The sequence below is a fragment of the Chironomus tepperi genome, unplaced genomic scaffold (assembly GCF_022539635.2).
Source record: "Chironomus tepperi strain 1889 unplaced genomic scaffold, CSIRO-AGI_Ctep_v1 contig_301, whole genome shotgun sequence".
Taxonomy (NCBI): Eukaryota; Metazoa; Arthropoda; class Insecta; order Diptera; family Chironomidae; genus Chironomus; species Chironomus tepperi.
This window is the reverse complement of record NW_027226423.1, coordinates 78,817-91,909: the sequence shown is the minus strand read 5'-3', so window position 1 is coordinate 91,909 and position 13,093 is coordinate 78,817. Positions and strand designations below refer to the sequence as shown.

Here is a 13,093-nt window from a genome sequence, read left to right as displayed (position 1 = left end):
TAATTATTTTCTTGTCTATACAATAGACATAAATGTTTTTTATCTTCATTTGATAAATTATTTCATTAGTCTGCGTCACTATTGACAACGTTCAATTATTTCGACATCCACTCAAATCTGAACCTCATTTATTGAGAGTTACTAATAGCAGTTGAGGAATGCTAATGATACAAGATACAATAATTCGTGAAATTCAATCAAGGTCAAGATGGATCGAAATTTTTTGGAATTTTAATTAAAATTTTCAAATGAAAAAAATTGGGAAATTTTTATAATATTTCAAATCATGGAATTGAATCAGGAGCAAATCAGGAGTTAGCATGCATCCTGGATATGCTTAGTTAGGTAGTCGATCCAAAATCCAGTATCAAGCCTGTGTGACTCTGGCATGATGTCGCATTCAAACAAAATCCGAGACCAAATCAGAGTCGCGTCCTCCTGTAACCGGATTTGAAGCGTATCTGGAACCAAGTCAGAGTCACGTCGTCTTAGGAACAGATTTATACCAAATCCGGCACTAAATTCGAGTCACGTCGTCCTGGATCCAAATTCAAACCGAATCTGACACAAGTCAAAGTCCCTTCGTCCTGGAATCGGATTTAAACCAAATCCGGTACCAAGTCAAAGTCACATGTTCCTGAGACTAAATTCAAACCAAATTCACCACCAAGTCAGAGTCGCGTCAGCCTAGAGACAGATTTTTGATCAATTACCCGATTTGTACTATTAGAGCCTTTCTATAAACATGAAGATTCCTTTCAAACAAGAAATTGAAAAGATCACAATCAAGGATTGAATAAATATTTAACAAGTTTCTAGTAATGTCAGCATCAGAAGGATTTTCTATTTTATTCTTAAATTCTCTAAATCTCCTTGGGGTCGTTAACTTGTTATGTAACTCTTTTGGGAGAAAGAGGAGGTGCTGAGATATTAATATTCTAGATGTGTACTCCTGCAAGTTTCAGTTGTACTTTATATTTTGTCCATGGCTGCAGCTTTAGCAGCAATTTTGGACGAGCCCTTTTATATTCCTAATCCATGAGAATTCCATGCTACAGTGGGAGATGAGCGAGGAGACGAACTTTTAAAAGCTAATTCTTCACGTTACAAAATAACTGGACAGTCCCCCTTTCAATTTCAATTCTTATCTTCTTCGTTCCTTTCTTATCATGAATCCCCTTTTCATTTGTTCATTGATTTTTAGGGATTGATCCCTTAATATCACAATGCATTGTTTGGGAATTTACAGAAAGATTTAATAATGCAAACAAAAGAATTTTGACTCTGATCTGACACAATCTCAAGATGGTAATATGTAAAAAGGAAAGAAATTGAAGATATATAATCAATGATTCTCTTTTATTCCTGCTTAAACAATTGGAATCAAATTTGAATTCTGTTCAGTAATTAGGGATGAACTTGATATACAAAGAGACTTTATTCATCAGTAAATCGACTGCCTTTATCAACAATAAAGAACACAAACGTTTTGCAATGTCTGGCAAATACCTACTCAACTCAAATAAATATAAGAAACCACAATGTCTAACATACATGTGTAGTTATTCAAATATTATAATACTTTCTTGTTACGTCAACAATACCAAGAGTTTGTTACTATATAAAATGTTATATGTAGCTATATCAAAGAGCAATAGTATGAACGAACGTGCTATATATTCAACATGCAGAAGCGAGACGAATAAAAGTACAGTAAACATGTCTAAATAAATGTCTTAATGACGTATATGTGGGCCAGTCGATAAGATTACGTAAAATTCACATGAGAATGAGAAAAAAATCCCCAAAATATATACAAAAAATTCTTGATTTAAAGCATAGATGTATGGTTATTCAGATTGTTAAATAACAGAAGTGGAACGGCATGACAATCCCTTATCAAGTGGAAGAAAATTCAGGAAAATATATAACTTGCTTACTAGCGTATGAAGTAAATCAATTTTCTGTTCTATTGTTATCTGTTGTGAGACACACAATGTATTTTATGCTATGTTAGTTTACTGAAAAAAGGGAAATTCATCGAGGAAGCAAGGTGAACTAGATAAGAATTTTTTTCCATTATTAGATGACTAAAGCGCTACTTTTTCGGGTCGTGTCAAATTGATAATTTTGTTATGTTCGCTTTTGCTTTTTTGATGTGCTTTCATGATTTAGTGTAGCATAATGACGGTTATTAAGACTGCATTCTCAAATGCCATGACTAAATAGTTCTGAAATTGAGGAAATAGTTGTATCAAAGTGCTTAAAGGAAGTTTGTAACGCTTAAGGGGAGGAGATGTACGACTTTGTTAAGGAATACAAAATTTGGGTTCTTATTTTATATTACAAAGCATTAAGATGGAGAGGAAGGGGCTCACGTAAGCCACGGCCGAACCCCAACATGTCGCACATTAGTGTGCCATGGCACACAGTTTGAACAACACAGCTTTAAGGAAAAGGATGCAACAATGTCGTGAACATTGTGCAATTTCATATTATATCGACTACATTCAATGTATAATACAGAATTCAGGACGGAAATGAAACCCACAAAAAATGATACAGATTTGTTTCGTAACTATTCGAATACTGGATCGATACTCCAGATTCCACTCTACTCAGACACCACAGTTATAATGCGAGAAGGAGTCACCAGTTTTATAAGCTAGAAGCACTATGGTTAAATTAACTATAGGACCCACATCTTCTAGACTTCTTCAAACTTTTTGAGACACGGAAACATTTGGACGTAGAATATTGTTCTCGGTGCACCTGAGCTTGTTCTCCGACATACCAGTGTGCCGTACAGTAGTGAAAAGCACTATTGTTCAGCTACAGCTTATAATTGAATCCAAGCCACTTGCTACTTAACTAGAAATTTGTATCAGGTGCCAAAAACTCTCGTTACAGCACTTACTTAATATCTTTTCCAATTATATCTGTTCTTTCAGGTAAAAAAAAAGTATTCTCAAACTCACAAAAAAGCTTTTATTTCAATCTCAAGCAGAACAATTCATATCCGTTAAGAGTCTTCATCCAAAACATAAACAAAATCGCGTACTTTTTTTTTCTATAACAAGTTAAAAATTTACTTCCGTGGGGGCTGAGTTGTTCTTTATCTTATCATATAGTTTACTTCTTATTTTATTTACGTTTAAGTCATGAAATTTTCAAATTTAAAGCATCATTTAAAGAACGACTGCAAGATAGATAAAAATGTTTCTATCAATGACGACATAACAACAGGTTGTGTAAAAAAGCACGAGTATGGGAAAAGGAAGACTCTCTGAATACCATACGTGAAATCCTCAAAGGTTTCAGATTTCATATGCATTCTTAGGATATCTGCATGTACATCTATGTAAACGATGAATTGAAGATATACGGAAGGAAATACTTTGAGTACAAACATGCTTTTGAGAGCTGGATGAAAAAAAAATTTACATTTACTGACATTATTTTTTCAGGCAATCTGAGTCGAGAGAAAAATACATCAAAATGTAAAAAGGTTAAAAAATGCTGAGAGTGATGTCAGCTGCAGTCTACAGCATGAAAATTTTAAAGTATAAAATAAATATAAATTTTACAATTTTTATTTCCATACATTTTTGCGTCACAAGATACGATATAAATTCATTTTCCTAGGAATTAATATTTTCTTTCTGTTCTGTTATCATTTTTTACAAGTCAGCCAGTTCTTATCAGTTAATGATAAAAAGGCATTGAAACTTCTGAGTACATCACTAGACAAAAAATTGAGAATCTCTTCAAGGGCAGTTGACAAATTCAACATTGAAATGATAAATTTACAGATCATAAAACCTCGTATCATGTGTCAGAAAGATAGTAAAGTACCAGGGACAACTTTAGTCATTGGAAACATCGAAACTCATTAAACGCAAAAAAAGAAAGAGAAGCCAAACAAATTAAAGATTGTTTAATTAATCACTGACATATAAAGTGTCGAAAAATTAAGCCAACGACTATGTTCATAGGCGGCAAAGTCAATAAAGCCATCTTTATCGTTATCACTCATGCTTCCGCTACTGCTTCATCGCCAAAATCGAGGCCATTAATCGATTTATTGACAACTTTTTGACGGACGGAATAAACACGCGGGTCATTTCGTAGAGGAATTATGTTCTACTGAGGAAATTCATGCATGTTTTTGATTGAGATGAAGAAATTGAGGAAAAGATGAAGATGAAATTGATTTCTGTGAATTATAGAGTTTTGATGCCTTGACTACAGGAAATTCTTGTAACACTCTCGGAATAAGTGGATCACGTATCAAGAATGTATGGCAAAGGCTTCCAATATCTCGGTTTCTTAGAATCAATTCCTGAAATTAAGCCAATCACAGGATATCTCGATAACAAGAATCTATTAAATTACAGGAAGGATAACAAATGTTGAAATGTTTAGATTTTCAAATTTCAAAAAGCATTCAATCAATCCCAAATAACAAAAAAATGGAAAGAAGCTGTCGATCGAAATAGTATCGCATTTGGAATCAGAAATTGGCAAACGGTAGCCAGAACAAGAGCTGGTTTTAGGCGACATCTGAGGGAGGTTACACAAATCGGTTTAATGGATCAAAAATCTGGCCTCAGACCGACATGACTTTGACTTAATACCAGATTCGTTTTAAATTCAACTTGTGTCATTTTGGTATGCTGCGTATCCGAGCATACACGACGAAGTGAACTGCAATTTTAGTCTTAAAAGGATTGAAATTAGTCGTTACGGTGCAGTCAGGCCAAGATAGCGTCTTACAACGCGCACGTTTTTCGTGATTCAAAAATCTCAAAATCCTTAACGAGTTTTACTGGATTTAGATAGAAACAAGTGAATAACAAGGAAAATTATTTTTAAAAAGCAACAGAATTAGAAAGGAATTAGTCATTGACGTATAAGATTAGTCGATAAGTACATTTACGCATTCTTATCCAAAAACATTTGTTTATCATGGATTAAATAAAAAGCAAAAAAAGTAGGTCAAGAAAAGAAAATGAAATAATTAAAATGCATTAAACATGAGCTAAATATTTTGAGATGTACATAATTTGAAAATACGGATGTTGGCATCAAATTCACAAGATATTTAAAGAAATGAAAATAAAATTCAACAAGTCAATTGGAAAGATGGTCAGAAAAATTTATAAAATCACGACACTCGATTCACATGACTGCCTAATATTAGACTTTAAGTAATGTCTCAATATTGAAAATGACTCTATATGCTGTAACAAATTTGCTATAAATTTTTTATTAAGCTTGTCCATTTTGTGTACCTTAATAATCAAATAACCCCCCTAACATTTAGATAAATATAAAAAGGAAGCATAAATCATCGATTTATTTATTAGACTAGTTTTTTTTTTACATATACTTTAGTATGAAGGAAGTTAAATTAAGAATGACAGCTCCACTTGTGTACAATATCCAATTTTAGTTTTTTTTTCATAAATATTTTATAGGAAAAAGTGTTTTTCCCTTCATATTCCTCGTTCAGAATGACGTTGATACTTGAAATGAAAATTGAATTGAAAATAGATATTCGAAGCCAAATGAGCATGTTTATTTGAGAGTTTCCACTTTCCTAACTTTTTAGAGGTTCTATTCCGGAAAGGACAACTGTGTTCGGTTGCCCGAGTGACACAAATTAAGGAGAATTGGACACGGAGCTCTTAAGGCTCAATTTAACCTTTTTTATTAACACCAAATCCATTTGGCTGCCAAATTTAGGCAGCTTCCATTTGGTGTTGATAAATGAGGTTTAAAGATGCCTTCTTCATTTGTGTCGCTTGGATCCGTCGCCATATTTATAGCAATATGCGAAGCTTTTGCGTTCTCAGTGAAAAATGCAGCTCACCGCTCGGGTATGCTAGACATTTTGATGAATTTGGGGCAAAATCTGATGGATTTATTCATGAAATAATATCAATGCATGATTATTTAATGTGAAAAAATGGTTTTTGAATTAAAAATATCAAACTTCCTGATATTTGATCGATTTCTCGACCCAAGTGACTAAAAAAGGCAAATAAACTCCTCTACAGAGTCATTTCCATTTACACTCGAGAATTTTCTCTATCTACTAAACCCCTGAAAATTTCCTGTCTCTATTTTCATCCCACATTTTGGTTGGGTCATGAATGTCAAGAATGTTGAGTGCTTTTAAAGTTCCTCCTTCGATTATCATTTGAATTTAGATAGTTTGTGTGCCATATGTGTGAAATGGATATCATCCGTTGTGGTAAGATATACATTTTTATAGGATGAAAATCTCATTTTAGATGGAGATAATTCCTAAGTTACGTAACATTTTGAGAAAAGGAAGTGACAAAGGATGCATTATGCTGTATTACGAGTAGACAGAAGGGCTTGATATTGCTAGTATTATATAACATCCAAAACGACCCCATAGTGGCTGTAGATATAAATTATTAAAAAACATGCTGTTCGCTGAACTACCAGCACCAGCTGTTATGTTAATAGTCAAAAGATATCGACTTTAAGTTCAGCGATTTGCTTAATCTAAAATAAAGTAGCTCGAATGTTGAAATTTACAGTTGCTGACTGAACAATTTTTAAGTGTGACTCACAATTAATAAAAAAAAAAGCCAAAAATGATTCACAATCAATATTTTATGAAGCTTACTGTTGTCATGACATAAAGTACATTTATGATTGTGAAAATGATTTTTCATATCACCGCGGTTTGAAAAACGGAAAATAAGTCAAAATAATTGAATACAGCAGTTCAATATGAAATATTTTTTCATATTTTAAAACCGGAAGACTTTTCAATTTTCATAAATATTGTATTTTTTCGATCAAATAGAACTGACTCAATAGCTATGCTATATTTGCATTTTCTTGCTTTTCTATGTCAATATTAGTAAATATTCATGACTATGCAAAGTCAAATTAAACTACGTCAATTTCCTGAAAGATATTTTGGGGTAGTATAAAAATGATGACCCAATTATAGGGGAAAAAAATAAATGCAAATAACTGTGTGATGCTGAGTAGCGTGACAAGGTCGTTTGACGTCAAGGATCAAATCAAAAAACTTGCGTTTCCCTTTCTATTCAGTTTTATCGTTTTCATGCCACTGTAACAATTTGCACAGTACAAAAGTGAAATCAAATTGTGTGAGAGGAAGGAACACTCGTAACAATAGCTTGAAATACTAGCAAATTTACATGAATATGATTTGAATTGAAATTAGAGCATTAGGGGTCATTCACTTACCAGATCTCGAAATCGATTGGGAATTCGTATTCACTCGAGTTTAACTCAAGAGTTTGGTCAACAACCAAGACTTTAATTATCCTGCGCTTTAGATGCACCTAAGAAGTTTACAAGGCTGCATATTCTAGTTTGTCTGATTGCAGGCTTTTGGACGAACCTTACTAATTCCGTGTGCTTTTTAGAAGAAGGGAAGAGGGGAGGGTCTTTGATTTTTCATCAGCCTAAATCTGTGTAGTTCAAACTTTTTTGCATCACGGTACACTTCGTAGGTATGCCTCAACCGGAATCACACACGACATACTGTTGAACAGCACTGGTACCGCAGTCACGTTTCACAATTTGGACAATACAAGCATATTTTCTATATTCATTGTATGAACATTTTGTAGCAAGGGACGTGTAGGATTTGAAAACTCACTTTTTCCGTCACGTCATAACTGAATGTCCCTTCAGATTAATGCAAAAATTAATATCCATCACTAAACTTAACTTGATTTTATTAGGATCATTAACAGTCACCCTATGCAATTTTTAAAGTCATATACTGCTGTTAAAACCACAGCCACAGCACATAAATTACCTAGGTAGACAATTTATTTTATTACCCAAAAAAAAGTCATTCTCACTATATAAAGAATTTAATATACAGCCACAAAAACGCATTAAGTCAAGACAAATCCAAAAAAAAAAATCACACAATATTTTATTGAGTATAAAAAGTGCTAAAAATCACATCAATTAAAACGGCGTGATAAATGATTGATGATGAAAGGAATGAGAAGAAGGCTGTCATGTCAAAAACATTTATATAGCAGTCTTAAAATACTTGACTGAAGAGAATGTTATGAACTTTAGCGAGATTCAGTTAAAATTCAAGTGTTTGTAGATGAAGGAAGGAAAAGAAACTTTAAAGAGGAGCACAAGAACGTGCTTAATTGTCACTGGAAACTTTTAAGTTCCATAATGGAGTAGATTAAACAGTTTTACAAGACCTCATTAAAAATTATGAAATAATCAGGACATAATTGGAATGAGAATGCAAAAGAAAGACATGATGTATGTCATGTGGTACTTAATATTAATCTTGTCATCACTTACCATCTCAATAACTTCAGAAAAGCTCTTATTTAAGTCAGTTACTTTAAATGGATGATCATTTGATTCACATGATGAATTTTCTATGTCCGAGGTGTTTACCTGTGGATATACAATAAAAATAAAGAAATAATGAAAATAAAGTTAATGTAGCTGGTAATATAATGTAGGCAGAACAGAATGTGAGTCATAAAATTGAAATATTTCAACCTTTATATCGATGAATAAGTATGTATATTAAATCAGTGACCAAAGGTTTTGATTACAAATTTCATTAGCAAAAATATCAATTCATTGTCACTCGATTTATTCTTTTTTTTTTGTTACTTTTTATTCACATTTATTTACATACTTCATTAGTTTCAATTTTTTTTTTATATGTGACATTTATTCAATATAAGCAAATTGTGACAAATGATTATTCAGCATGTGGATAAATCATTCAATCAATTTTGTATCCAACAGATACGCAATATATTTACTTTTCAACATTTTTTTTTCATCTCTTTCCTCTGCCATCGACTTTTTGGCACAATGATGCGTAAATGCTTTATTTACGTTTAAAATCTTTTCCAAAAGAATGAAGATAAACTGAGAAGAACATCGTGATTTTTTTTTCATCGCTACGTCACTCATTCAAAAGCTGTTGCAATGTACAAAATAAATTGTAATTTTGGTCAGTTTGACTGGATGGCCTTATATACAAAGTGCATGCTCACATTAATAAGAAAAAATCAAACCATGATTTTTTTATGCAAATGAGCGTTAACATGCATACACAGAGTATGCTCTTTGACTGTCATGGGGTGACTATGCAATTCAATATGACAGTAAATAGAACTAGCTAGGAAAATGTGAATAAGTGCATGAAAAGCTAGAAAAATAAATATAAGCAAGATAAGAATGATTTTATTCAGATCTTATCCTATCAAGAGTTAAGAAAAAACGAATCATATTAAAAGTTGAATAATCTGAATTGAATAATCACGTTAGTCATAAGAATTGAACATTGTATTACAATTGCAAAATGACATATAAATGAACTAAATAACTAGAACGACTTGGAACAGCTCACAACGACTGAACATGCTTGATAGCGACAGGGCACAATTTAGAGCCTTCAGAAAATGACTTGAAATGACAGGAAAGGTTGAAACCGACTTAGAACGAGTGGGAATAAGTGAAAATGGCATGTAACGACTATTTTGCTCATGGAACAACTGGAAAAATTCAAATTTCCTATATTCTATATACAATTACATCTTGAATAAACTAAATAATTAAATTTGGCATTGAATTAGATTATCAATTATACATAAATCCAAATAAGAAAAAAAAGATTGGAAGATTCCTCAGGGTCACAATTGCTTTTGACCATAATCTAGTGGATAATCTGGAAGAAACTATGAATTTCATAGAATCCATGGAATTTGTGGAATTTATGGAATCAATGGATAAATTTATGTAAATCATGGAATTTATGGATTAATTCGTGGAATCCGGACTCTTTAAGACAGCTCCTGTCATCATTATCGCTATATTGTTAGTATAAATATATAAAAATGCGCCATAAAGGGCGTCTCTCCATATGTTTTCCAACATTTTCTATATTTTCTTGAGAAGCACTTCTATAAACAAACAAAAGAAATTTTAGCTATCAAATCTTCCATTAAAAACGTTCACATGAAAGATTTAATATTTCTCTTCCTCATGCTCTTTTTACAAAAAAGATATCGACAAACCAGACAAGAAGTGGCGTAAATTTGTTAGTGAGGGAGAGAAGAAATAAGGAAAAAAGCATTTGAAATGATAGAAAATGAGCAAAAAATAGAAATAATAATTTTTATGTATACAATTTTGGTGCGTTTGTTTTTATTTCAAACTTGAAGCCGGTCAAGGGCAAATAACGCAAGTAAGCTAGTAGCTCAATACATGAGAGTCTACAAAAAGGTTTAGATTGCATGTTTGAAGCTGTGCCAGATTAATTTGAATAATAACAAGAGAGCAAATAATAATTTCCATTCAACTCAACACAATCTAAAAATAAAAATAAAGAAAGAAAAAAGATCTCATAATCAGCTTAACAGAGTTAAAAAGATTAGAAGCATTTCTCATCATTTTTATCTTAATATATTTTTATCTAGAACAGTGGTGTTCAAATCTTTCACTGTGGTACATGAGACTGAATGTTTTGCTTCATGTTGTGTTTTGCGGTGAAAGCAATTTAGTTCCCAAAAATATTTTTACTCGCTGTGTTTTTGCGGGAAAGAAATAAAGTTTTTTAAGGAAGAAGATAAAATATAATTTTTTCGAGTGGGATTATGAATTATGGTACTTATAGCTCACTTTTATAATTTTTCCGGATCTTTTGAAATTAATTTTTATAAACAGACAAAAAAATAAGATTATTTTGAATTGCCGGATTAAAATGTCTTGAGATTAATTAATATTTTTTTGCGACTTTTATGTTATCTGATGAGACTACATTTACAAATTACGATCTCAAGTCTGAATGGAGACTAAGGAGATTATCCATAAAGAATTTTTTAATTGAGTTCATTACCCCGGAAATCTTTAGTCGGATGTGGAAGCTTTTTAACTGTTTAAGTGATTAATTTCAGCTTTTAAATGTTTTTCTCACACAAATAGTGACTAAGTATGCAGGTGCAATGTATATTCAATACAAAATATAATTTAGCACAGTTGAAATTAAGAACACTAGGAAGAGCAACGATCTTTAAATAATAAAATGATAGAACTTTGCAATAAGTACAATTTGATCACTTGTCTAAAGATTGGGGAATGAACCATAGAATTAGCTTAACAATTGGAATGAGATTCTATAGGTAGGTCGTAGTGGTGGGATATTGAAGGGGTTTGCAATTTTGTTACGGATTTAGTAAAATAACATTACGATAGAAAGACGAGAATCGGTCAATTTTAAGTGTCACACAATTTCTGAATGCTCCCTATCCGTACCTCGAGTATATGCAAGTGAATGTCCAGTTGCAAGCGAGTTCTAACGTATTTTTGCCCACTTGGGTAGAGAATCTGACTAAGATTCAATTAATGATTAGAGCTCGAAATCTTTTTCATACAAAATCCGAGTTGACTTCGAGCTCTGATCCTGATCATATTTTTATCTTTTCAAATATCTAGCTAAATATTGTGAGAACATACAGACAGTAAGGTAGAATAAACGAACACTAATAAATATACCTTAAAGTCATGTAAAAGAATTTGAATTTATGAGCATATGGTGCTTCAAAAAAATAAAAATAAACATATCAGGCAAACAAATCAGAAGATAACAGAATTATAGCACTTAATTTTGATAAATCACAACATTTAGTTCCAACCAAGTTCAAACAAGACAAGCGCTTGATTTTCTGAATTATGTTTTTTTCTTCTACCAAAAATTGCTTTTGATAATTTTGTTTGTGTTCTGTTGGCATACGAAATGTGTTATGTATGTATGTCTTAATTTACTACTCATTTTATAATCACTAATTTACACATACGATTTTTTTTCACGTCTAATATCAATATGTAACGTGTTGCTGTTGCTAAATCATAAAAATTCACTGTTTATATAGGTATTCAGCATAAAAAATGAGCAAATGATGTAGTAAAAAAAGCAAATAATAACTTAACAAGCTTCATACTGTCATTGTTTAATCTACCGATTCTTTTTTTTATCAGTTCGCAAAAATTCACAGAACAAAGGGGAGAAAAAAAATGTTTATTGCTTTACGACATCTGTCTCCTAAGGAAGCAGTCACAAAGAGAATGTGTGGAAATCTTATGAAGTCGTCTCAAACATATGACTAATGTGCACACATAAAATGTATCAACATGCCTTGTGTTCACATATTTATCTTGATAAGTCATCATAATTTCAATGTATTAAATATAATTATGAGTATGAATCTTATGCATTACTGCGTACTTAAGGCAATCATTTATATAGAATTGCACAAATCGGTTAATTGATCTAAAATCTGATCTCAAGCTTGAGTGACTCTGATTTGATGCTGGATTCCGTTTAAATCCGGATCCACCATGTCAGAGTCACGCCAATCTGATGCCAGATTTTTGGATCGATTAGGCAACTTGTGCTATTTGAGTATGAAGATCAACATTTGTATTTCTGAATTAAATCTTGAATTTCCAATTATTACTCGAATATGACTTGGCACAATTCTACGGAATTATACTTAGATAACAATTAAGAGATCTTGGAATTAAAAAGTTTTAAATAACTGATAAACATCAATAATAAGTAAAAGTTTAAATAGTGATAATTATGATAAACTCAAAGTTCCTCTTCATTAAGTTAATTACATTTTAAATCATAAGAGTTAATACTCAAGAAATTGATTAAAGTTCAGAACCCGATCAGCACAGCGTGATTGCTAGGCTACCGCTAGGTTTCCATATAAACGATATGAGGAAAATTGTCCAATGAGATACGGCCATGGGAAGGGTCGCAGTAGGAGTGCTCGATCTAACTATGTTTCAAACTTTTGCCCATAAAGCACCATAAAACTGGATTAAGACCCATTTTTAAGAGAAAAATCCTAATCGCTTTATTGTGCCAATCGGGAAAATTTAAGATTTCCAACTTTTCTCAAGTCAAGTTCTTCTAATTCTCATCAAACAGCAACATCAACACTTTTCAGTAATCTCTAACTCATCATCAACAGTGTTCTTATTAATCCACTTCTTTTCAATCAAG

The 13,093-nt window shown here is 32.0% G+C and overlaps 1 protein-coding gene across 1 annotated transcript in view; it reads right to left on the bottom strand.

The window, feature by feature from the left end:
* The window catches only part of LOC139092481 (cGMP-dependent 3',5'-cyclic phosphodiesterase-like), a 29,675-nt gene that overhangs the window by 6,806 nt on the left and 9,776 nt on the right, over positions 1–13,093 (bottom strand). The window contains exon 2 of the mRNA XM_070642892.1: positions 8,359–8,457. Within this exon, the coding sequence (XP_070498993.1) occupies positions 8,359–8,457 (99 nt within the window). The remainder of the gene's footprint in view (positions 1–8,358; positions 8,458–13,093) is intronic.